The 27,151-nt window shown below is 36.1% G+C and overlaps 1 protein-coding gene across 2 annotated transcripts in view; it reads left to right on the top strand.

The window, feature by feature from the left end:
- The window catches only part of trappc9 (trafficking protein particle complex subunit 9), a 181,541-nt gene that overhangs the window by 12,840 nt on the left and 141,550 nt on the right, over positions 1-27,151 (top strand). For both annotated transcript variants that reach the window (XM_079589902.1, XM_079589901.1), the window contains 4 exons: positions 39-255; positions 4,918-5,061; positions 17,119-17,245; positions 19,627-19,772. In XM_079589902.1, the coding sequence (XP_079446028.1) occupies positions 39-255; positions 4,918-5,061; positions 17,119-17,245; positions 19,627-19,772 (634 nt within the window). The remainder of the gene's footprint in view (positions 1-38; positions 256-4,917; positions 5,062-17,118; positions 17,246-19,626; positions 19,773-27,151) is intronic.

Here is a 27,151-nt window from a genome sequence, read left to right as displayed (position 1 = left end):
CAAGTTGCTCTACGAGGAACGGTCCTATCTGTGTTCAGCTGTCCGAAGAGGAGAAGATCCAGCGGTACAGCGTCCTGTCAGAGCTCTACGAGCTCATCGGCTTCCACCGTAAATCTGCGTTCTTTAAACGCGTCGCCGCCATGCAGTGTGTGGCTCCCACCATCCCTGAGCCGGGCTGGAAGGCCTGTTACAAACTCCTGCTGGAGACCCTGCCGGGATACAGCCTCTCTCTGGACCCCAAAGACTTCAGCAAAGGTAATGCAAGATGCCTCTTTATAGGGCTGTCAGAGTTATACTGTCAGGATTATTGTTTCTAATGTTAAAACATATTACAAATGTTTTATTTTATTGTGTTCTGTGTGGTTTCTGGAGACAGGTTGGAGGTGTTTCCTTTTATTAGTAAAGGGTGGAGAATTATTGACAAAAATAGTGATTCACAGACATTGAATGGTGGATTTGAATGATGGTTTGAAGGACACTGTGTCTGAAGTTCCACCAGTGGGTGAAAAACACTTTCCAACGTCACTGAAAGCACAGGAAGAGTAATCTAAAAAAGGAAAAAAAATTCTAATTAGCTTTATTTTATTTCAGTTTTAGTAATTTTAGTAGGCTACACCACCTTGAGAAATGTTGCCTTGAAAAATGAAAAGATTTTTCATCTAATATTTATTTTATTTCAGATTTATTTCTATTAACAGAAATGGATTGGAATACTTTTAGCTTTAGTTAACAATAACAACACTGTACGGAAGCCCTTCTTTCTTATGATCACAAGTTGCCTAGAGGTTTTTTTCTACTTTTTTTTAACATTTTAGAAGTCACAGTCCCATTCATATGCAGATTATATATATATATCTTTACATCACAATGCTAAAACCGAAGGCGTAATAATATTATTAATTCAAGCATTAACACTGACTGTCTTTATGTAAGTTAACAAATCTTACATACATTTTTTACATTGTTCTTTTACATACAATTTTTTTAATGTGTTAAACATCTCAAATTAATTGCAAAGATTAAGGCGTTAATTCCCCCAGCCCTAAATTTTATATTTATTTGGTCCTATATATTTATTTACAATTAATCATTTTGTGAATCAGACTATATTCGAATGAGTCATATTCGTCATTTGGTGGCTCTGAAACACTTGAAAATGCTTGCTACAGATGCGAAAAACGCAGAATATCGAATATTTTTTTATGACGGACGAAAGTTCGGGAGACAGTGTGTAAATGTGATTGACACAACATGAGGTTGTATTTCGGACGAGAATTTCGGACTCAGTGTCTCTGTCATTTCTAGCATTTGTCACCCTGTTCTCTCTATATATCACCATCAGGCATTGAAAAAGCCACTTCAGTCGACCAGAAGTCAGTGTCTATTTCAGCAGTTTGAAAGGCATTGTCCACCTCCATGTCCTCAGGCCTATTTAACACAGACTCCTTTTGACAATAAAAAAAGAAGTAATGTGCATGCAAGTCTGGAATAGAAATGCGGCCTGCATGCATTATGGCGCAAGTGTTGTACGTGCCAGCGTCTCAAGGTTTTCGAACCGGGATAATGACATCATCCCCCCCCCATGGTTGCTCTTTTAATTAATTTAATGCTGTCATTTGTTTAATAAATGCATGCTATTACTGTGTTTTATTCCATAGTTGTCCTCTCGACCCATTTTACCTCTTGTTTACTGACGTCTGTGCAATACATGAGCAGAATATGAACAGTCTGAATTGCTCATTTTTCTCTAAATACCTCTGACTCATAAACGGGCTTCGGTTGATTTGTAATCTGACCAGGCAGCATTGAAGTAACCTTGTCCCTCTTTGTATGCTTGCAGAAAAGCGTTGCGTGTTTTGAAGGGCTCCTCTCAGGGGTGATATATATTCCGTCTACTCTTTGTGTTGGAAAACAGCGCCGAGAGGAGATCTGACCCTGAGCTGTGATGTCAGACTCTATGGTGCATTACTGTAGGGTCCTTAACTATATTCTCTTTAATATGAAATCCTCTCAACCTCAGCCGACTCGCGCACACGCGCACACGCGCACACCATGCATGGAATAATAAAGATGTTTAGATTTAGACACACACTGCCCGCGGGTCTGTCTATATCGTTCAGAATCCTGCAAATTGGAGAGAGAAAATCATTGTTATTCTTTATGATGACACGGAATGGAATTCGCAAGGCGTTTAACTTCCATTCCATTGTGGATGAAAACGGGTGGGACTCGTCATGTCTGGAGAGCAGAATATCAGAGAACTGGCAAAGAGCTCTTTAGTAAGTACCGTAACCACCCATAAACCCCTTGCAACCACATAGCAATGCACTAAAAAAAGTTTTGCATGGTTGGTAAGTTAGTTTTATTATTTTCCACTTCCCTCAAAGTGTTGGTACTGTCAGCAGAAACATTGTTTTGAGAGACAGGAGAATGCTTTTACATTTTGATAGAAGATTTGAGTCAGTTTTGATTTCACGCTGATTTGCGCATGCCGTCTGAATGCAGACCCAGCCGTTCCCTCATTCAGATGTGTTTAAATGTGCAGTTGATGTGTGGTTTTTGAGATGTCATTGAGACCCCGTCACATGTGTAGGCTGAAGCTGGGGGTGATCCTGGCTTACTGAAGCTCTGAGTGAAAGAGAGAAGGGTCAATAGAGACACCACAGAGTGCAGAGAGAGAGAAGAGAAAATGGGTTTTTAATTGGCCTGGGATTCTCCAGCTCAGCTCTCTTTAGGCACAGAGAGAGAGAGAACATATCCTCAACCTCTGATTGATTGCGTTTAGCTCAACCGTTGTGCGCAGGGATTTGGAAAGTCCAGTGAAAACACAAAGACCCAACGCAGAACTACAGCAGACCCTGGAGGGCCGTAAAGCGCTTCCTAGAGACTGTTGTGAGCCCTGAACTGCGGCGGGATGTGTTATTTCTAGTTGATGAGGGAGTGAAGTGGCTGTTTTTAATAATTGGCAGCTGAATGTGCAGCAGCTGTTTGTAAATCGCCTCATTTTATGGGGTGTAATGGTTAAAGATCAGGGACCTTTTAAATAAATATTGGGCATGCACAAAATTGGAAAGTACACACTTTTACTGATCCAAATAATGAACTGCATTCAATGATTAAAATCCATAAGACACTTTTCTTTTAATATACCACATTTAAAATAAGCGTACTTCCTCATGCATGGATCAGATATATTTTATAATACATTTTGGTTTTATTTTATAATTTATATTAACTGTAGTTCTTTGATGTAAAGGTAACGGTAATCTGTATACATGTTGTGTTTTATTTTACAAAAAAATATTTCAGTAATAGTCTGATGTCAGACAGTAGTTTTGTTTCTGTCTGATTTATAGTCTTTATCGTCGCCTAATGTGTTTCTGATGGCGCTAATACGCTGTACTATCTGTTAATGGGTGTCTGGATGGAAAATGCATATGGAAATGGTATGCAGATAAGGTTGTGCATAATAAAAAGGCATGAGATCCATTTATGGTTGACTCCAGGAGGAAACGGCATGAGGAATAGAGCTTATGCATGTACATAATATTGCGCTAACTTGGATTTGGACAGAATCTGGTCTTTGGAGGGCTTTAATTATTATTATTTATTTGTTTAAAATAATTTTCTTCTTTGATTTTCAATAACACAGTATCAGTATCTCAAGACATATACATTTATTAGCTAACAATCTGTGTAGGAACAGGGCACATCAGAGTAAGGAAGATAGGATAAGATATTTGAGTTTTTTTTGATCCTCCAAACTTATGTGCATGCACAGAATCTGTGTATACTATTGCATTCGCCAATCTCATTATTCACTTTTAAATTCACACATTTGAGAGAGAAAACGTACACATTGCAGCAGCTTTGACCACGCATTCCTTCTTTCTACAAACAGACTGCTCTTCTTCTGTAGTGCAAGGGCTTGTGGGTAATTATAACCCAGAGACCTGGGCAAATCCTTGCATACATTTTTTTGGTTAACTTCTCTGATTTGGGACACACTATAATCTCATATATCATTTAGGACATAGGTGGTATGCAAAGAAGGATGCATCTGTAATTTTGGATGATCGGCAGGTGATATCATTCAATTGCATGTTCAATTAAGCAAGTTGCACCTAGTTCTCATCTTGGAAATATGTAGAAATGTAAATTCATGTTTATGTAAATATGTCTTACACTTTCAGTGAACAATAATAAGTTAAGAGTTATGATTTCTTCTTGTTTGAGCACATTGGGTTGTGGAATATAGTGTGTATACTTCACATTTTGACACATACATACACTTTTATAGTATTGTAGTGTGCCGTTCTAAACAGTTTCTTGGAGACTATTGATTACAGTTTGTTGAAAAAGCATCAGCAAGCAGAAATGTTGCAGTTTCTTGTTGCTTTTTGCAGACACGCTCTCACTACTCTAAAGCTTAGTGTGGATTTGCATGAATTGAGTGAAAGGTGAGTTGTGAAACAGACGGTCATGTGAGCGGCAGAACTGTGTGGAGTGATAAATCCTCACAACCGTTCCAGAGCAGCGCGGATCAGCTTCACCTCTCTCTCTCTCTTTACTGTGACGGCCGTGTTAGTCGCCTGATGGATGAGTTTCGTAACTCATGTAATTTAGGACTGTAAATTTTATGATGCCTCTCTGACAGTTTGAGCAGAAAAAGATGCTGGATGTACAAACAAAACTTAGCCGGGTTTGACCTTCCTGTCACATTATATTTCATCAGTTAAAGAGGGTGTAAAGAAGACTTTTTATCTTGTTGCAAGGACTACCATGAAAGGGCCTTTTAACTTTGTATTATTGGTAAAAATCAGAAGGTGGAAAGAAACACGAAGGCTCATGTGAACTAAATCCATCAAAATTGTTGTTTTGTGTGTTTAAATGCTTTCTCCTTCTGTCTGTTTGTAGGGACCCATCGTGGATGGGCGGCAGTGCAGTTACGGTTGCTTCATGAACTGGTTTATGCGTCTCGTCGTATGGGGAATCCAGGTCTGTCTGTCAGACATCTATCTTTCCTGCTACAGACCATGCTGGACTTCCTCTCGGACCAGGGTAAGACGTGGGACTCAAAAAACCTTTACACACAAGGTTTTAAAGACCTTCTATTGAGGTTTTTGGCTCATTTGGGATTAAATGCCTCAATTATGCTAATTTAAAAGCTCTTAATTTAGTTTTGTAGGTCTCTGAAAAAAGGTTAACATGCATCCAAAGTAAAAAAAAATAAAGAAAATTATGTTTTTGAAGATTCAGTGTCTTTCAACACCCTACTCTGCTCTGATTGGTCAGATGGCTCAGTCTGTTGTGATTGGTCTACAGCTTACAGTACATGTCGGAAGCTAAACGCCTATTACCATATCTCAATGTCAGCTCTGTATCTCCCTCAGCACTTCATACACAGTGATACGAACAGTAACTTTGGCGTTAGTTTTGCTCAATTTGAGCCTGAGTCCTCATGCTTTTTGAAGTGCATGAAAAGTACAGCGCTGAACACACTAACACAAACCAAACTCTTCCAGGCCTCAGGTACAACTATAGTGTTTGAAGGTGGGTCAAAATGCCAATGAAGACCATAGGCTGGCATTGTGCAAATTTGTTACATAGGTGTGTAACAGGAAGTGACACTGGAATTGCTGCCGACTCGTTTCAGCGCTTCATAATCGAATCAATAACTTTATCTGTTGTGCACTTTGATCTTTAAAACTTTGCAGACCTTTTACATTCACAAACAGTTATATTAATATTCAAATAATAATATTATGGTAATATTTGAAAAAGCATAATAGGGGCACTTGAATTGAATTAACTTTTTTTTTTGTACCATTTATGAACTTGTTTTTGTTCCTTAAGTTGTTTTTTACTAAATTATTGAAGACATTTTCAGAAATGTAGCCCTCAAACGTATTAAAACAAGCACTCATTGTTGTCAGCCTATTCAGAGAGATTCTGACAAACTGACGGTGCTCGTCTAAAAGACAAGAGATGAAAAGAAAGGCCGTAAAGATGAAATGTTCACTGGAGTGCGTTTATGTAGATGGATTCTGCTTGCGATGACGACTTGTGATTGTATTTTCAGTTCTGTATTTTATGGAATCGTCATATTATACTTTCAATCATGCTCTTTTTAGAGGGTCATCACTTTCTCTCTGCACAATGACTTATTGTCTTTATTCCTTCAGAAGCCTGTGTGTGAATGTTGAATGCAGGGTTGGGGAAGAGACTTTAAAAGTGCAGTTCACCAGGGTATTCAAAGTAAAGAAGTTACATTAGTCAAGTTGCTCTTTTGAAAAAACATACGCACAATTGCTAACACAGCGTACAATATTGAAGCTCCTTAAGTGTGAAATATGTTTAATTTTACCACACTTATATTATAATATATAATTTATTTTACTATATATTCATCATATCATTTATATTAATGTATTATAGTTTATATTAATTATAGTGAATTAAATTGATCATTATTAATTAAAATAATAATAAATAATAAACTACAACTAATGAAGTAAACATTTTTTTTTACAAAAGATGTTCATCATAATGATTCAGATTTTGCAGTGCTACTTCAGAGAGGCACATTTGATTATTGATTCATGTTACTACTATTTTACAGGCCTGATATTTAATAAAATATGAAATAATGGAAACGCCCTGGAGATTTTTTTTCTTTTCTTTTTTACTAGCACTAGTTACTATCTTAATTTTTCAAACTGGGATCACTGTTTCATTAGCGAATGTGTCTGAATCAAAATTATTATTATTTCAATCTTTATATAGCAAATTTTCATATTGTCCTGCAACACCGCAATGCTAAAAAATAAAATTGCTTTTAAAAGAACAGCTAGATTGTGTTGAATTTGAAAACCACTGAGTTACTGTTTTTTGGTAATAATGTCACTACTTTCACTGTCCCAAACACTGGTTAAGTTAGTGTATGTGCTTATGTGTGTGTGTGTGTTACCTGGATTTTCCTGAAAGCCTCTGTGTCTTTGAAAAGAGATTGATGTTGCCTTTTTGTTGTTCAGCCATGGTCCACTTCACAGCATCCTGTCCCCACAGAGGTGTGCTGTAATCCTGTCTGCTTCTCTTACACACACACACACACACACACACACACACACACACACACACACACACACACACACACACACACGGTTGGGCCTGCAGCTCTTGGGTATTGAACTCTGTCAAGCTTATCATTTCCTACCAGACAGAACAAATCCAGAGTTCCCTCGGCTGAGCTCAGGCATTGGCCGAACGCTGTTTTCAACACAGTGTCTGAGGAACAATGGTCCCTATGTTCTGATAAAACCCATTTCTACACTTCCCTGAGAGCCAAACCAATCACTCTTATTTAGTCTAATGAGCGATGTGATCCGTTTTCGGACTTTTAGGGAATTTTGGGCCGCCTTTTGGAGTTTAAACAGAAGCTTGAACGCTTCAAGTTGAAGTCTTATAGTAGAAATCGTATATGTTGTAATTTGGCATTATAGTATGTCCACTTGCTCATGACTTAATGTATAAAATTAATAATAATTTTTCAGTTTAGGTATACATTGCGTACAAATGTATTAATTTTTTTATTTGCATACTTGTTTTTTATTATTTTTTATTTTTTTGCATCGTCTCTCGACTATCTCACAGGAGATAACATTACTTCTTCACTAGCATTGTTAGTGGCATAAAGTCAAACTTTTCCCAACTTTTTCAAGTCGCTGGATACAAACACGTCCTTTCCCTGTATCTTATATTGCTAAAAGTTTCCATTTCTAATTGAAAATTCACATTGATTTATCACTGGGGTTCTGAGAATATCACTCGCTTTGTCTTTAAGCTCAAATTTAGTCTACATTTTATCGCGTCTTATGGGAATGCACACTTGTGCCGAGTTGAGAATTTTTATTAATTTTTACTTTAGCAAAGCAGTTTGTTTGTATAGTGTTTGTTTCAGTCAACCAGCTAAAAAACAAAAAAAACTGTTTTTCAGTCATCACTCAAACATTTTCTCTCATTTGTTATACATTTGTTCAGTATTAGTTGAATGATGCTCGTTACATAGTTTGTCAATCACTAGCTGAGTTCACCTGGACTGTAATAATCGAAGTGTAATTGAACTAGTCGCACAGTTGGGATAAAAAGTCTCATGTAACCACGTCTATTTGAGCGAGTAGGCTTAATCCGACTGAAATTTGATTCGGACCGTAAGGGAAGGTTTAAACCTGTTCTAATCCATATAGGTCCATAAACTCTTGATCGGATTGAACACCAGAACTGTTCTGCGCATGTGCAACGACGTATGAATACCGTACTGATGTATGAAGCACGAAACAAGCTGTTGTTGTTGAAATGAGTGTCATAAATGACTGTCTCATTCTGAAACTCTCCTTCCACTCATTGTCTGTGAAGTGTTGCAGAAAAATGTTGTTGGAGATCATGATTCTGAATAGACAACTGAACACAATAACATGTCATTTACAAGAGGTTCTGACTAAATGTTATTTGCTGTAGTCTATTTAAAAATATTTTATTACATTTATTTATATAAAAAAAGGTTGAATTAATAATTTAATGACTCACTCATAAATATTCACTTGTTTCATTACCAGATGCATTTTTAAATGACAAAACATTTTTTAACAGTCACTTGTCGCCACCTACTGGTGTAAAGTTGTAATTAAAACAGTCTTGCATGATTTACTGTATTTTGATCGCATTAGTGTTTATATACGAGCTAAAAACTTTTCTCCCAGTACTTCTGTGTTCATCTGAATGATTGGAAAAAGTTGAATAGACATATAGCAGAAACGCTGTCGTTTAGGAATAAGATCGCGTGGGTGTTTGAATCGAGATCACGATCATTTAACGATTCATTGTGCAGCTTTTTGACTGAAAAGAGCTTCTCAGTCCAACTGAATTACACTGTCCCATCTGTGAGTCTCACAGTTACAGTCGACCTCCTGATGCTTTTCTTGATTTTATCACTGAAATCATCTGTGGGGAAAAAGAAAAGGACAGAGAGTCAGACTGTCATACGCTACTGTATAATGGCTAATGATTAGCTTCAGTTGTTAGGAACACCCTCAGCACAAAGACACTTCACAGAATGGAGGCGTCTGATTTAAACACGTCTGCTTGACATTGATCAGTGCCAATCTGGACTCTTGACGGGATAACAGAGCAGGAGATTGCGGGATTCTTTTAAGTTAGCATATGAGGGGTACCGTCTTTTTCAGTTCCTGACAGAATGATATTAGAAGAAAAGATGGGGATGTTTTATTCAAAGCAGAGCTTTGTTGTGAACAATTGCTCTGCCTACAGAGAACAGGTGGATGCTCGTGTTATGAAGTGAGAGGTGGAGAAACATTTACATATGTGGCGGAATACATGCTTCCAAAAACTAGATGGAAGAGATAACGAAATATAGAAATTAAGAAATACTGGATAAAGAGACAAATTTAAAAGTGTGTAATTTTTCTTTTCTAAACATGAATGAAATACCAGGATTATTTTATTCTTTTTTATTTTTTTATTTTACAGGATACTTCCCGTTCCTGAACTTTTACAGACACTTCCCATGAATAAGACAGGAGACCAACTTAAATATTATATTAGCTGTTTTATCTTATAGGAAACTTGGTTTGTAGATCTTGACAAACTTTGCATAAATTCAACAAATATTTGTTCATTTTCCTTTCAGCAGCTTTAATAGATACATTTTTGATCATTAAAATAATTAATAATGATATTTCATTTTTTTACTTCAGCGAAGTGTCTAGATTTAAATGTATTATTATTTTTTAACATACAATACTGTTCAAAAGTTTGGGGTCAGTTTGATATTTTTAAAATACATTTTTACTTGATGCATTAAATTGATCAGAAATTACATTAAATACATTTATTTTAAATAGATTCTATTTCTATAAAAATTCTATTTAAAATAAAGTTAGAACTTTCTATTCATCAAAGAATCTTGAAAAAAATGTATCATGGTTCCCACAAAAATATTACGCAGCACAACGTTGATAGTAATAAGAAATGTTTCTTAAGCAGCAAATCATATTAGAATGATTTCTGAAGGATCATGTGACTCTGAAGACTGGAGGAATGATGCTGAAAATTCAGCTTTGATCACAGGAATAAATTAATACATTGTACAATATTTTCATATAGAAACGGCTATTTTAAATTGTAGTAATATTCCACAATATTGCATTTTTTTACTGTATTTTTGAACAAATAAATGCACCCGAGACTTTCCAAAACATTTAAACATTTACGTGAATGTGACCAGAAAAAGGTTCAATCAAATCAGATTTGTAATGATGCATCACAAGCAGGTTTCTTAATTAAGGGCTCGGTTTATGTGAATAAATCAACAGCATGCTATTTTAAAGAAAAGATTTGTTTGCTTTTATAGTATTTAATTGACTTTTCTGCTAATGCAATACAGTCAGTACGGGGAACAACAAAAATGTCAAAGCCTGTCATCACGAGCCAGTCAAATTCTAGTCCTGTCCTACAACATTGCCTTGAATATTAGATTTCCGTGTTTGTTTTTATTGATAGGATCTTAGAGTAGATCTACAGAGAGAAATGATGAGGCTGAATCCGGCTGAGAGAGACGGCGAGGAAAATAAAGTGATGTTGTTGGTTAATTAGTATTTTGTGAAGTTTGGTTTGCCAGAGCTCACATGTCAGCAGGGGTTGTGTTGTCTGAACGGAGCAGTGTGAAATGAGCTATTTGAGGCATGTGTTCGTGTGTGAGGCTATTCTTGACGACGTTTGCGAAGACAAATCAAGAATGCCAAATAAAGAGCTTTCATTTAGAGAGCTGGCGAAGGCACTTGAGAAATTCTCACCGGATGAAAGGTGTAAATTGCAACACAGACATTCATTTTCAGCTCCGCTCTGATGTCTGCAGTGTTAATTTAGTTTGATTTAGAAGTTAGTAGCACATTTTGTGAATGGATATGTCCAAATGACCCGACAAGGCTTTACCTGCAGGAAACTGTGTTAAAGCAACACTCTATAAATGTACTATAGTCCAGCTCTAATGTGCTAAATGCAACTATAAGGCCTGAAAATATTAAGATATTAAACATTAACTACATGATTTTATGCAAGGTGATTTGAAAAAAGAAGACTTTACTAGACAATTTTTATTTACACATGTGCAAGATCCTTCCTTCCTTCCTTCCTTCCTTCCTTCCTTCCTTCCTTCCTTCCTTCCTTCCTTCCTTCCTTCCTTCCTTCCTTCCTTCCTTCCTTCCTTCCTTCCTTCCTTCCTTCCTTCCTTCCTTCCTTCCTTCCTTCCTTCCTTCCTTCCTTCCTTCCTTCCTTCCTTCCTTCCTCCATCCATCCATCCTTCCCTCCCTTTAATACAGTATTTTTTTTAGATATTTTTTTTATGTTATTGAGAAATTAGGAGGAAAAATGCTTACATGTCTCTATTATTGAAATTGTCACAATGTAATTAAATCAACAATCCTAACAATTATTTTCTTTTATGCAAAAAATAATAATATAATAACAATATAAAAACTATTTTTTTTTTAGACTTTTGAATTATGACCTGGAAATGTTGCAAAATAAATAAAATAAATAAATAAATCCTTAAACAGACTATATTTTCGTATAAAGATAAAATATATATACTGGTACATTGATAAAAATAAAATAAAATATGAAATGTTATCCAGATGTTTTTGTTTTGTTTTACATGTTCTGTGACATTCACCCATATATGCAGTCAGGTACATGGACTGAAAGACTGTGTACATGGACTGTGTGTTTGTGTGAATGGAAGTGTTTTTAGACTCTTTGAACTGAATAAAAAAAAAGCATGGCCCCTCTGGTCTCTGTGGCCCTGAGCTAATCCCACTCTCATACCGCTTTACACACACCACACACACACACACACACACACACACACACACACACACACACACACACACACACACACACACACACACACACACACACACACACACACACACACACACACACACACACACACACACACACACACACACACACACCTCACACTGTGTGTACCTCACTAAACAACCTCTTTCTCACTTTTAGTCTCTTGCTAAAAGCACCCTTGTCCCTGAAATTTTAAGTGCATGTCTGGAGAGACTGAGAGAAAGAGACGTTTGTGACAGAAACACGGACAAGCAATTTTAAATGGATTTTAGGGATGAACCGGGTGAACACATTCAGAATATTTAGTGCTCTTTGCTAAGCCAAGCATAACTATTAGGATTGCTAACAACTGCATAGCATAGCAATGCACTAAAAAACATTTATACGATGTTAAACAATCACCCAAAACACACTAGCTACAGCGTAGCAATACACTAAAATGCACAAAAGCAACCAGAACTCCATAGCAACTGCATTTTTTTATTTTATTTTATTTTAGTTAGTAATAACCAAAGCAGCATTTCTATTTTTCGTTAAAGTTTGTTTTCATCTATTTATATTTAATTTATATTTCGATTACTGATATATTTTTTTTTATTAGCTTTAGGGAACGATAACGATACAGGCTGTTGTGGTTGTCTTGACAAGAATAACCACTCATTTATGGTTATTAGAGTTTGTTTTTCATTATATATAATACATATAATGCTTGTGATTGTATGTTTCTTATTTCTCTATCGTGGCCTTCTGTCATATAAAGTCTCTCCCTCAGGGGCCAAACCCTCTCATTTTATACTTGACTCGAATTTTCACAGCGTATCAAGTTAGTGACTTGCGCGAAGTCGGTAATTACACCCTGATCAGACGGCATGCAATTACATTCATTCTAACCATGATGTCTTTTTTGACTCGAAACGGGACATAAACCCCTCATCTGAACATCTCATAAATTGTTTAGCGAGTCACTTTTCCCTCGCTGACCCCGTCCTCCGCTCTCTAAGCACAATGGTTTCCATAACAACAACCCCTTCCTCTCGCAGTGAAAGATGCGGGCGGCGTTCACCTTTGCGATGGACTGTAACGTCCAATCCATTCCTCCTCACCGCACTGCTGTAAACAGCAATTTTCTGAGTCAGTCGTTCTAGTGGCTCACAATTTACAACACACCTTTTTTTTTTGGCCTGGATTTCTCCCTCCGATTGAGATGTTTGACGCATTTGTCAGCATGTTGTGTTTTTGTTGTGCGTCTGCAGTCAGTAATTTCATTGCAGTGGACTTTGCTTATACATTATTCATAATTTCTGTGACAGTCATCTCTGCTTATATCTGGTCAGCAGTCCTCGCATCAACCTGAGCGCCCGAGCTCATCTCGCCCGACAGCTGCAGGCTTTTTACCCCTCACTCATGTTTTAAGACTTTTACAGTTTAGAGTCCATAACGTTTTTGCTTTACACACTTTTTCTTTTCTGTCCTGACACATCGGAAAGTCTTTAGTAAAATGTTCTGATAGGAAGAATATTGTGTGTTCTTTCAGCATGCGATGATATGATGATTTTTTTGTAAAAGTTTTGTACAATATTTGTTTTATTTATTTTAGGGCTGTCGATTTAACACTTTATTTAATGAATTAGTTATGAGGGAAAATAACATGGTAAAATTAGTAATGCATTCAACACTTGACATTCATAGATCATCTTACGTTTCATACAGTCGATTGGTGACGAGCACCAACGTGATGATAGACATAGACTGTAAATATTAAGGTTTAAGTAATGCACTGAACTTTTGTGTTTAGTTTAGACTAACATCTTTTTGTCCAGATGTTCCACTGAATTTGCATGAATTTCGAGCATGAATGTGATTTAAGTGCATTAGTGACACAAATATCGCCTGTGCGATTTGGTTTCCTCTGTTCAATAAGAGCTTATGCGTGGTATTTCCTGCTTAATTAATCACTTCACACAAAATAAAACGTTTGATTATCAGTGACGCCGTATAAGAAAATCTCAATGAGCGATTAACATTTTTCCCCACCCTGTTAATTGGGGTCACATGCAAAGGCCACATCAAAAACTGTGAATACCTCATATGTTGGACTCCTTTTGTTGTAATGTTTTTGATTAATACTGAGAACCGATTAAAGGAAGTACTATGAATATTACATTAACATGGAAAAACTCTGCCGCCTTGCATTTTGGGGATAGAAATGTGATTCATGCTCACTGCGTTCTGCTATTCTTATTTTTTTCACACAAAAAAGGCAAAAAAATCCAGAGACTCCTGGTTAACAGATAATCTTCTTCCATTTGATGAATTTAAATGCAGAAATGTATGTAAGTTTTGTGGTTTGAGTCTGAGATTATCTATAGCCAGACTCTCCTCATCATATACTAAGACAAATATATTCACGAGCCACTTACTCTCAATCTTGCAGACCTTTTAGTGTCCATTAGTAGGAATTTAATTCACTTTGACACTGACTGACGGCTTTTTAATCTAATTCCTGTTCTTCTCATTTATCTTTTTAAGATCATCTTTTCAACGGAGAAAAAAAATGAAAGAAACCTTCAATTTCTGCATTAGCCAATTTGAAACAGAATAAAAAAAAGAAAAGAAGAAGTAAACTGACCTTTGTGACAATATTTCATCTGAAATGGCAAATTTGTATTGCTATTTTCTTAAATCCTTTCAATTATGCAAAATAGAGAAAATGCATACTTGTTCATTTAATTATACTATATATTTCATATATTTGAAGATTGGCTCAATGGATCAAATGGAAGCAGAAGTTTATTTTCTGTCTTTTTATCATTTGACTTCTAGCTTTTTGTAAATAGATCCAGTCAGTTTGAAAATTCTCCAAAATACTTACTTTGTTTTTTCCTGTTGTTATTTGAGATTAGTGTTATATAACCCAATTGTGGGCAGAGATCCTGTCCAACAGAGACCCAGAGATGCACACGGGTGTCTTTCAGCGCTGTCAAACGAACAATACACAGAGAGAGAACATCTATTAGATTGTGTTTTTAGATCTGAACTGTGTGGTTTGGCAGTATGTAAGAGCAACATGTCTCTGTTAGTGGGCAATTTAAAGACAAAGAAAAAACTCTGCATTTTGACTTCATGTTTCAAACCACTTTGTTATATTCTTTCCAAATTTGCATGGCATTTAATAACATTTCATATCATTAGCTGCATCACACTCATTCTTCAGTTGAATTAACCACCTTTAACCTCATTTCGATGTGCTAAAATCACAGAGGATGTTTTTGATTTGAAATCCATTATTTGTACCCTGGTTTCAGAGTCATATGAGGCTTTCTGATGTATTATTCCCTCAACATGAGAATGAGTTGTGAAGGATGTCTATCACACCCCTCCTCATCCTCTCATCTTCTCAGATGACTCTTCAATTCAGAGCAGAGCAGCTTCATCCCTGTGTGAGGAATGAGAAATATCAATGGGGCTGATCTTTCTAGTTTAGGTCATGTTAAATCATTACTGCAGCTGAAGTTAGTCGCACCTTCCCATCCTCCACAGGGGCCGGCAGGCTGCCAGCAACTCTTTTATGATGCCTTCAATTCCCATCTGTCGGGTGTAAAGGATTCCTTTTTGTTTGTTGAAAATTTTAATTTTACTTAATGATGATAATAATACGGATGATGGTAATAATAATTTAATCAATTTTAACATATTGTATTCTTCATTATTATTTATAAAGCTTTATTTTAAATATGAAATATTTTAATAATATAATATAAAACATATTTTAGATTATTTATAACATTTCATTATTATTAGTATAATAAGGCTTTATTTTATGTATAACATATTAGAAATTAGAAATATAAATTATATTCGAAATTATTTATAATTGTTTTGTCATCTTTATTATTATTAATATATAAATATGTGGTGTATTTATAAAATACAATGTTATAATAAAATAAAATGATATACGTAATAGTAGTAGTAGTAGTATTTGTAATAATAATAATACAAAATGTTAATAAAAATAAATATTTAGTTATTATTGTTATTATCATTGTTATATAATAATAATAATAATTTAAAAAAGGAATAATAATATAATGGACATAATTGATTGTTATACATTTTTTGTTCTCTTTATTACTATTATTATCATTATTGTACCTATTTTAAATAAATAATAACTTCTAATAAATAAAGGAAAATAGTATAAGTAATAATAATAATATCAGCAGCAGTAGAAGTAGTAGTAATACAAAATGTTATAAATCATCTAAAATATTATTCATAATAATAATCATCATTATGGCCCTTCTATTACAACAAATAGGATTATCATTATTTATTTATTTTTAATATCATCATGGCTGATACCAATATGGCTGTCCATTATATTTATTTAGTCTCTAATGTGTAGTATGCCTGTTGCCCAGTGCAGCCGGGATTCTTTCGGAGCATTTGGATCGGATTCAGACTGCACCGGGATCATTGGTTTTATCGGAAAGACCTGAGAGGTGTGAATTGATGGCAGAGTGAGGCCGTAAACATTTTTATAGACAGAGCAGTAAGTCAATACAACGCTCACCTGTGGAAACAGAGCTTAAAATAGACCCGATCGGTAGCCATGCACGTCTCCCCTCATGATGTACGGATGCTCCGATTATTTGCCTTGTTAAATTTATATCCTGCTCTGGGGCTAGAGGCCTGTGAGTGAGGATTGTGGGTAATTTCACCCTTGGGTCTTCCGGCTCACTTTAGATACATTGATGATCTACTGATTTATGAGGTGTGGGGTTAGCTCTAAAAAGAAAACAGTGAGGTTTCAGGAGGAATGCACAAGAACTGATTGTTGCGCATATTACTTGCATTATAATGTGTTAAGAATACCATATCGTATTCAGAGGTTTCATAAAAAGCATTACCCTTTTGTTTTAATTGCATATTTTGTTTTATATTTATATATTTATATTTTACCTTTTTAACATCTTTTACATTTTATTTTATTTGTTTTTATATATTTTACTTTTTACATATTTTACATTTTTATTTTATTTATTTTATATATATTTTACCTTTTGCATTTATTTTATTTATTTATTTATTATTATTAATATTATATTTTTTTTTTTTCAGTATGTATTTTGCTGCAAACAGTATAGACAAATACACATTCTCTTCTTCTCTCCACAGAGAAGAAAGAAGTGACCCAGAGTTTGGAGAACTACACGTCGAAGTGTCCGGGTGGAATGGAAGTGATCAGCCTCCCCGACGGACTCAAACTTCCTCCTGTTCCATTCACCAAACTGCCCATCGTCAGGTGAGAAAGCAGACATGTCCAGGATCGTTTCAAACGCCTCATATTATACACTTTTGTAGCTTTTTTTTTTTTTTTTTTTTTCTGACATCCTTGCACAAAAAACAATCATATATACCGGTATGTGTACCATCCTTTCCTTGTCCTACTCTAATCTTTATTAAACAGGCTGATTGTGTTTCTGTCCCTTTCAGATTCTGTTTATGAACTTGATGATATACATATGTATACGTGGAAAGGTCATATGTTAATGAACTCGTGGTCATTTTATGCAGCTTAGATTCAGTTAATGGTTTCACATTGTCAATGTTATTGTACATTTTTTTTATTCAAATTAGCCTAGCGTTTTTTTTTTCTTCATGAAATTTGTCCTTTACTAAATGTTTTATTGTTTATTTGAACACATTTATCTCACTCAGAGCCTTTTGATGGTGTTTTTCAGCTCAGTGTCTGAAAAATGACTCCTCTGAACTCGAACTTTTGTTCAAAATTTTTTTGAAGTTTGTTGGCCTGTGAACCATTAGAAAGCTGTATTAAAATTAAAGCTTCATTTGTTTTATTCTCCTCATATTAAAAATTTTAAAGGAAGCACAAAACTTCAGATATCCTTTCATCTGTCCCAAGGAAGTTGCTGATGTTCAGCACGCGTAGGAAAGAAAAGGCCTATAAATGTGTTTAACGGATGTATTTCATAATCCCACCAGCGGGTAAAGCTCAACATGTTGGCTTGATTGAAGTCTCCATTTCTCCGAGCGCTTCTCTCTCAAGATTTTTTGTTTTGAGTTGTTAAAATTCCTTAATTTATTCTTAAAGGGATATTTAATTGTAAAACTTTGGACGAGCCGTGTTTCTCCTGATATTTATCTCCCTCTCCGCATGTTGTTAACACAAAATATCTTCCCACTGTCTGCGGCCAGGATTTACACAGAGGACGTAATTTAGGCATATCTTTAAAAAAGTTCCATAATGAAATCTTGCCGAGATCGTTGTCTTATCGGAAAGAGTAAATGTCAGTATTAAACTGCTCTGATTGCTGTTCAGAGATGTTGTTCCTCTGGCAACAGTTATGAGACGTTTAAAGGCACAATATGTACAATTTTGATTAAAATATCCAAATAAAATTTACCTACATGAGCCCAAATGTTTGCAACAATGTTTAAATCCAGAGAACCAGCAATTTTAACCAGTGTAAAGGCCTGTGTGTTTCCATCCACTTTTTTTATGCACATTTTTGGATATCACATAGAAAAACCTGCTGGATTGAAATGCCAAGATGCGCATAAATTTAAAAAATGGTTTGAGTCTGAATTTTTTTTATCCGATAAGAAAACGTGCATAAACTACAATGGAAACACATTTATCCAATACATTTCTTGATGTGCATCAAACCGATGCGGAACGATCTTTTAGCGCAGCATCTGAAATGCTGTTTCCTGAAAGGCCTTAGCAAAGTCTTTTCTTAAAGTATAATAAGCATAAGCATAATAAAACAGAAACATACAATATCCCTGTCCCTGCTTCATCCCACAGTAACGTTAATAAAACTTTAAGACATTAGCTCATCCATGAACATGATTTCTGCCTGAGTCCCGTCCGATTGCTTTCCATCGGCTGTGGAGGTGAAGACTACAGCTCCCATGATTCCACACCTTTGTTATTGTTTTGAATAAGCGACCTCTAGCTACGAAACGTACATACTGTGCCTTTAAGCTCTAAAGATGTTTTTCTCATTGTTCAGAATCAAGATAAAGTTCAGAGTGATTCTTTTTTTGACCACATGTGTCCTTTTCTATGAACATCAGGGAACAGGACGGATAGAAACAGAACTGAAGAGTGTTGAAAACTGGTTAATGGTTGAGAGCTTGATTTAGAAACTCAGAAAGAACAGGACTTTCAGAAAGTTTTTTTTTTTTTTTTTTTTTTTAAGAATGCACAGTCTTGGTTTTTAACATCTCTGTTTTTTGCTTCTTATATAATTGGTTGCTAGTGTTTTTTATGGTATGTTAGGTGGTTGCTAGGCTGTTGCGGTTGTTTTCTTACTGGCTTTAGGCAAAATAGCCAGAGTCTTCTATTCTGATCTCTAGATATGACATTTTAGCCCATTTTATTGTCGGCCAGATGACAGTTTCAAGTCTGATCACACAGTAGAGTACCAGCACACCTCTCCTCATCCAGACAAACTCTTGAACCATAATGCATATAGCTAAAATTAGTTTTAATCAGGTTTACAGTGCATTTTGACTACATTTTTTTAGTTCCTGGGACCGTAGTCTTCTAGATTATATTAAGTCTACCTGCACATAATGCTTCTGGAAGCTTGACTATTCTGCTTGCTCAACATGTGAAACAAGCCTAACTCTCTGTTTTTGTGATTGGTGTTTTAGATCTGTGTCTCTGCTAAACCTGCCGGTGAGTCTCCGTCCTCATAAGGTGAAATGTCTTCTGGGACAGGGGATGTCCACCGCCAGTCCTTTCATCTACTCACCAATCACAATGCACAGCAGAGGAGACGAGCGCTCCAAGAAGATCGGTGAGTTCCTCCTCCCAGAAATCTCTTAAACTTTCTTTGTGTGTGTGTGTTGTTGTTTTCTCTGAGGCTTTAATTACGGTACATTAGCATGATCTTTGAGTTTTAACCTCACACACTGTTTATGCGGGGTAGAATTGCTCTGATGGGCTTTCGCAGCGATCTTAATTACGGTTTAAAAGATTCGAAACTAAACACACACCATTGTGATTCCACGTGGTCTGTTTGATTCATGTTTATGACAGGCGCTGTCATTAAGTTGTCTCTTTCCCTGTTGGCAGTCGGAGGCGGTTGGAAGGAGTTGAAGTGTTTTCTGGAACTCTTAAGCAGCTTCACACGGCACAGGCTGTGTTATTTATAGATCTGTTAAGGCAAATAGCAGAACACTTTGCCACATTAAAAATACTATGGCAGTGTAGTCCACTTACTGACTTGTTTAAACTCAAACCATTGTGACTAGTTGGTCACATGTTCAAACTATGGTAGTTTGATACAGTGCATGTTTGATTATAAAGTTCATATGCCATGTTGTTTTATAAAGTACCAAGAAAAAAACATTGTAAATATATAATGTAATGTAATATAATATATACTGTATAATATAATATAATATAATGTAATGTAATGAACAGTACTGTGGTATAAGGCTTTAAAAATGAAATAAATGACAAAATATGCCATGATATACAATAGACATATCAAAGTATAATGGTATAGTGATGATGACATTACTATGGTACTTTGATATTTATCATGGCATATTTTGTCATATATTTTGTTTTTACCACAGTACTGTTCGTTATTATATTATATTATATTATATTATATTATATTATATTATATTATATTATATTATATTATATTATATTATATTATATTTAATTATATTATATTATATTATATTGTTTTATAATGCAATATAATACATTGTTAATATAATATAATATATTTTTTTATATCATTGTAATCTTGTATTATATTCGTATTTCAGTTTAGGGTTTTGGCATTGTCATGGTACAGATCCAGAAATGGTAGGCTATATTTCTTTTTGATACTTAAAAAAAAAAAGGTTTTCAATCAGCTTTGATGTAAAAGACATACCACTATAATAATCGTACTCTCCGTCTTACGTCAGTGAAATGTCTATTTGTAGTTCAAGCTCCTCCAGACTCATTTTGAATTCCTGGACTGTATCTAATCTCTCACTCTGGGTGTAACTTTCTTGAGTTCTATTGTTTGGTTGTGGATTTTTTGGGTGTATTTTTGGATCTTTGGGGCCCTGAGGAACTGGCAAGAATCTTATGAAGACAGATGGCTGTTCAGTGTGAGGTTGCCCCGACTTTTCAAACAAATCATGTTGTATAAGAGTCAGATGGCTGTTTCCAGCCTGTCTTATTTCATTCTGCCAAAACCCACCAACGTCTGCTGCGAGTGCCTGTTTTCTCTCTTTTTATTTTTTTTTCTCCCCGTGTGCAATCCCATGACCACTTGGATACTCCCAATGGTCCCGATTTCACTCTCAATTACGTTGGAATGGTTAGTCAACCGCTACTGTCACGGGTCGTGATTAGTCACGGGTGGGCGGGGAGAATCGACACAAGTGGGCACTATTCCTGAAGACTTCGTCTTTCTGCTGTTGAGGCGAGGTTTAGAGTTGCCTCAATTTCCGGTTGATTACACAAGCACCTAGACTTCAAGAGATAGTTTACCCAAGAGGGATGCAGGGAGCAAGAGAATGAAGGATGAGGAGATTCACAATCACAAACGATTCACTCTGGTCGTTTACATAATTGAATCATTTCCAATCAGGGTTAAATTAGTGCCACATACTTCAGAAGGGTCGGTTTCGAGTGCGGCTTCACTGAAATGCCACTTGGACTTGTTTGGCTTTGGCTTCAATTAAACCAGTCAGATCCTGCCTTATTTGCTTTTAAAAATGTTGGCCTTTTGCCACTTTTATGGTGTTTGCTTAGCCAAGCAGCTCTATTTCTATTTCTTATGCTTATTATTAGTGATTTGAACTTATGATTTATTTTTGCTTTGCAGAGACTAAAACCGGTGAAAGAAAATCCTTATGAATTAGAGCGTCACTTGGCTTTTTTCTTTATTTTAGAGACTTGTTTGTTGGTTCTTTTTAATTGCGTCACTAAGCAACCTCCCACAACACCTTAGAGCAAAAGCATAGCAACGCCCTAGTAACCACTCTAAGGACCCTATAATCATGGCGGCATGTATTGTAAGCAGGGCATGACATTCACTTTTTTGCTCACCAGCCACTGTGGCTTGTGGTTTTCCAAAGTTACTAGCCACTCAGCATTTTTACTGGCCACAATTTTGACACCAATAACATGGGGAAAAACTGCCATATAGATATTTTTTTATATTTTCTCAAAGTGGACCGCAGCCTAATACGCCTGCTGCCAAATTATAAGGCCTGACGCACTGATCTATTACACTGTTACACATGCGTTTTCTTTCTCAACTGTTTGTTAAAAATAGCTGACTATGATATTATTTTGTGTGTGTTTGACTGTTTAAACAATAAGCAGCGAAAAATAACTACATTTAGTGCTGAGAGGCGGGTTTATGTGCGCGCACGCTGGAATTTAAGCCCTGTAACACCATCCAAATCTATATTTTTGACAACATTTGTGACAAAAATGTATATATTGTATACAAATTTCAACCCGCTAAGATGGCTAGTAGGAGTGACTGCGTTACAGACCAATGCTGAAATACACCCGCATTTGGCAGGTTGGCGGGTGTTAATGTCAATCCCTGATTGTAAGACACTACAGTGTTTTCAATGGCGATGCTCTGCAAATTACTATTATCAGCTGATTTTTTAATAATTTGTTCAGAAATACTGACAAGATACTAGTTTTAATCAGTTTGACGAATCCTTTACTGAATTAACTCACTGAAACAACATCTACAAGTTGATCTTACGGGTTTGGATCAGCATGAGGGTTATTTTTCGGTGAACTATCCCGTTAAGGTTCTTAACCTAGATTTATTACTGTATTCGTATAAACATGTGTTGTTAAAGATACACATTTGAATTATTTTTCTGTAGGAAATGACACAGACGGGACTTTACTCTCCAAAAAGTCTATTTAGAGCCTTTCCAGGTCCGAGAGACTGATGCCACATCTGACATCTGTGTCCAATAGCCATTTATTTGCTCTCCATTTGCACGGCCGTCTAGTAATCACCAAATCCCTTCGTCGTGACAGGACGTCCCTGCTCTCATATTCCTCCTGCACAGGCGGTCCTGAAATTCTCAAGTTTATCGAAACATACTCTCCTGTTCTCCACGTTTAACAGTTTCAATTATTCATTTGCTTTTTGTGTAACGGCACCTACACACTTTGCGGTGTCAAACGTGGATTGTAAACAAGCTCCATTATACGATCTTCCTTCTTGTTTGATTGGTACGAGCCCGCTTAATAATTTCCCAGAATGCCACAGGAAGGAGGGGATGTGTCACGCCTGTCTCGGGGTAAGGCGAGCACCCAAGGCAAACGTCTCTGAGTCACACACTTTCTCTGACAGAAAAATCTTTGGGCCGATGAAAAATGTCACTTGTTTGTTGTTTTGCCGTCATGGCTCCATTGGTTTGAATATTTTATGTGGCGATGACGCCCCGCCGCCCCGCACGGCTCTAAAATTGTCCTGGCTGAATGTAATGAGCAACCGGGTAAACACTTCTCGGTTTGATTTGCGAACCGAAAAGAGCGTGTTTGCATTGATTTTGGATCATGCGTCCGTTTCTAACTCTGTGTTGTTGATATGTAAGCTAGTTAGTGTGTGTTTGTTCGGAATCAACTATAGATGCTGTTTTCTTTGCTTTTCTGTTGCTCTCTCGGTCTTGCCAGAAAGCGGTCTGACTCACACACTCACACACACCAGATGTCTCTGGAGAGAAGACCTTTATCAAAGCAAGCAACACACACACACACACACACACACACACACACACACACACACACACACACACACACACACACACACACACACACACACACACACACACACACACTGAGTGACTGAGGCAGGAGTTGCTTGAGTCGTGCATTAACTAACTCAATGAGGAATGATTGAGTTAGAGGGCAATGATTGATTCTGATTTTAATGATTCTACTTTTGAGGATGAAATATTATAAAAATGCAATTCCTTTTGCCAAATCATGAGAAAATTTGTATGTGTTTTTATGCTTGAAAGTGTGTTCTGAAGATTTTTCATTGTATGTTTAGGGGTGGATTATTGGATTACTTTTTATAAATGGGGTATAATGCCATCTTGAACATTTGATCCAATAACATCTGGCTCATCAGAATAATTTGTTGGGAAATATTTTTGACTCCGTAAAAAAGAAACGGCTCATAGGAATAATTAGTTCTGAAAGGTTTTTAAATAACAAAAATCAAACCGATGCATTGGAATCATTAGTATCATGTTGTTTGGCACATAAAATAACCATTTTATAAGAATAATTTGTTCAGGAATCTGGAATGATTTTAATTCAGTAAAAAGCACCGACGGCTCATAAGAATCATCAACTTTTGAAAAACATCTGTTTTTTTTTTGTACATTTGATTCATTAAGACCTGGCTTATCAGAATAATTTGTTTGTTAATATTTTTGATTCCATAAAGGTAACTGCTCATAAGAATAATTCATTCTGAAAGGTTTTTAAAGTGGATGTCTAATTATATTTCATGCATTCTGACTAAAGCCGCATTTCCACGGAAATTACCCGGAACAATTTGTCCCAGGAACTTTTTCCCCCCAGACCTGTTGCTGTCTGCGTTTCCACCGCCGTCTAAAGTACCGTGACGATTAGGCAAATAGTCCGATGCGATACTCTGCAATTCCCGCTGGATTTCATCCTCTGGATTTAAGCTTAATAAAGCATGAACCTTGTCGTCTGTCCATCCATATTTTTGTAACGCCATTGTTGATTCGAATAGCGCACCGCAACAGATGGTTGTTGAAATAAAATGCTACGTGGAGTGAACCAACCAAAATGCGGCATGAACTCAACCAATCAGCATGTTCAGTGCCCAAGTCCCACCCCTGCAAGTTCCTGAACTTTAAAAAAGTACAACCTCGCCAGACTGTAAACCCGAATAAGTTGGCAGAACTCAAAACATTTAAGGCTTCAAATTGCTTCAAATTTTTTAAGTTCTGAAATGCAAAGTTTAAGTAAGCAGAACTAGCAGATTTTTATTTTGTACTTAAACATTTCAAGTTTCAAGTTAAACATTTCAAAAATTTAAATGTATGAGTACACTAATTCATACAATTAACTTCAAACTTTCATGTAATCTCAATGTGAACACTTTTATTAGTATAAACTTAGTTAGCTTTAACAAGCTAATGCCCTAACATGCTAATTTGCTAACATATTAGCAATAGTATGAGCGCAACAATATAAATGTATTATTTGCTCTCAAATCAAGCTCATGATGGTAACTATCCTAAAACCAACATAACAGAAATTCTTCTAAATTAGCATTACAAAACATTAATCACTACTAAATCTCCACTTAACATTAGTCTGGCACAAAAAAACCCCATTATATTACACTTAATTTTAGCATTTACTCTCCCTTTCGAGTGCCATCGGCAAAGCATGCTGGGAAATAGACATCCCAGCCGTTTCAGTTAAACTTAAGTTTGTCTAAATTAATAGAAATAATTTCATAAAACGCAAAACAATGAAACAGTTCAGTTTACTTAAAATATATCAGTTTTGTGAACTTGAAAGAAAAAGAAAGTGCTAAATACAAAAAGTTAATTTGACTGAACTAATTAGTTTATTTTAAGTTTGTCCTACTCAAACCAATTAATTATTTTTAGCGTTTGGGTTTACAGTGCTATAGTTTCTGAGGGGGAATATTTACCCAGAACTTAATTTAGACCCTGGTTCCTGCGGTGGACACACACCGAGTACCACCCCAAAGTCCATAGTTCCTGGGGAAAGTTCCCGCGGTGGAAACGTGGCTTAATATACACTGTTAAAGAGTTAGATTCTCATGCTAAACATGGCCAAAGCTTCAAAAAACAAGTTGGACGTTAACCAAATACACTCCTTCAGGGTTCGTTCTGATTATTGAGATGATTATTTAGTGTTTAGCACAGCTGTCTCTGCCTGTATATCTCATTTACATTTACGCATTTAGCAGACACTTTCATTCATATCTCAGCAGTCTTGCTTGTACTAGATTATTTTCTAGTAGCGTTTAAACTGTAAACCCTGTTTACACACCTGTGATTCGATCTTTCAGACAGCCTGCGGTTCTCTGGAGCCGAAGGCAACACGAATCTCGCACCTTGATCCAAATTGAATTACAGGAAGTTCCATTGGAATCTTCTCAAGCTTTGTCTCTCTAGTGCCTTCCTTTTTAGGAAGTTTGACAGCCGCCCTCACAGCTCGCTAAGGCTTCGGTTAATTGTCGTGCGCCTTGGTTCTCGGGGCAGAAGCGAGAGTGAATTGTCAGCTCTGAGGGGCATTTAGTGTTTCGGCCTTTTTGTCTTCTCTTCCTCTCTCATTTCTTTCTGTGATCAGATAGCAGAGATACCAGCCGCCTCTGCTCATCTGTCCAGCGCCGTGGCTGCAGACTAACAGAATATTTAATGCTCCATGTTGTGCTTTGCCTTCCATGTCAGATTGTATAACCGAGATTGATGTTTGCTGTAAAATAAAGGGGGGTTATATAACAGGAGATGGGTTTTCCTATAATTGCACAGGCGGAGAAAGGGTTTCGAGGCCGCCAAGTTCTGCCGGATCCTGTTTGCATCTTGAATCATAAAAAGAGAGCGATGTCTTTCTTGTCTACGTAGCAAAGTCTTGCCAACGGAGAGAAGATTAGGTCTCTCTTGACGTAAAGTCAATTTCTTTATCTTATGGAGTGTGTGGAGTTTTGTAAGGTTAGTGGTCAACGTCGCCATGTGAATGTCTCCTCTAAATACCATCGATTTTAAATAATTACTTCTGCAGATAATATGTTAGATGAAACCGCTAAACGTAAGCAGGCTTCTTTCATTTATAATAAAGCGAATACAATTAGAGACTTATCTTAGGGTTATGACATATTTACCTGTAAAGCAGAATTCACAGTTACACACACTAGCGTTCAAAACTTCGGGGTTGGTATGTTTTTGAAAGTCGGTTATGCTCACCAAGGCTACATTTATTTGATCAAAAATACAGTAAAACTGTAATATTGTGAAATATTATTACAGTTTAAAATAACTTATCTATTTGATTGTTTTAAAATGTAATTTATTCCCGTGATCAAAGCTGAATTTTCAGTTTCATTACTCCAGTCTTCAGTCATGATCCTTCAGAAATCATTCTAATATGATGATTTGC

The sequence above is a fragment of the Phoxinus phoxinus genome (genome assembly GCF_949152265.1).
Source record: "Phoxinus phoxinus genome assembly, chromosome: 19".
In the NCBI taxonomy this organism is placed as follows: domain Eukaryota; kingdom Metazoa; phylum Chordata; class Actinopteri; order Cypriniformes; family Leuciscidae; genus Phoxinus; species Phoxinus phoxinus.
The sequence above is the reverse complement of the archived record's forward strand: the minus strand, read 5'-3'. Positions and strand labels throughout refer to the sequence as shown.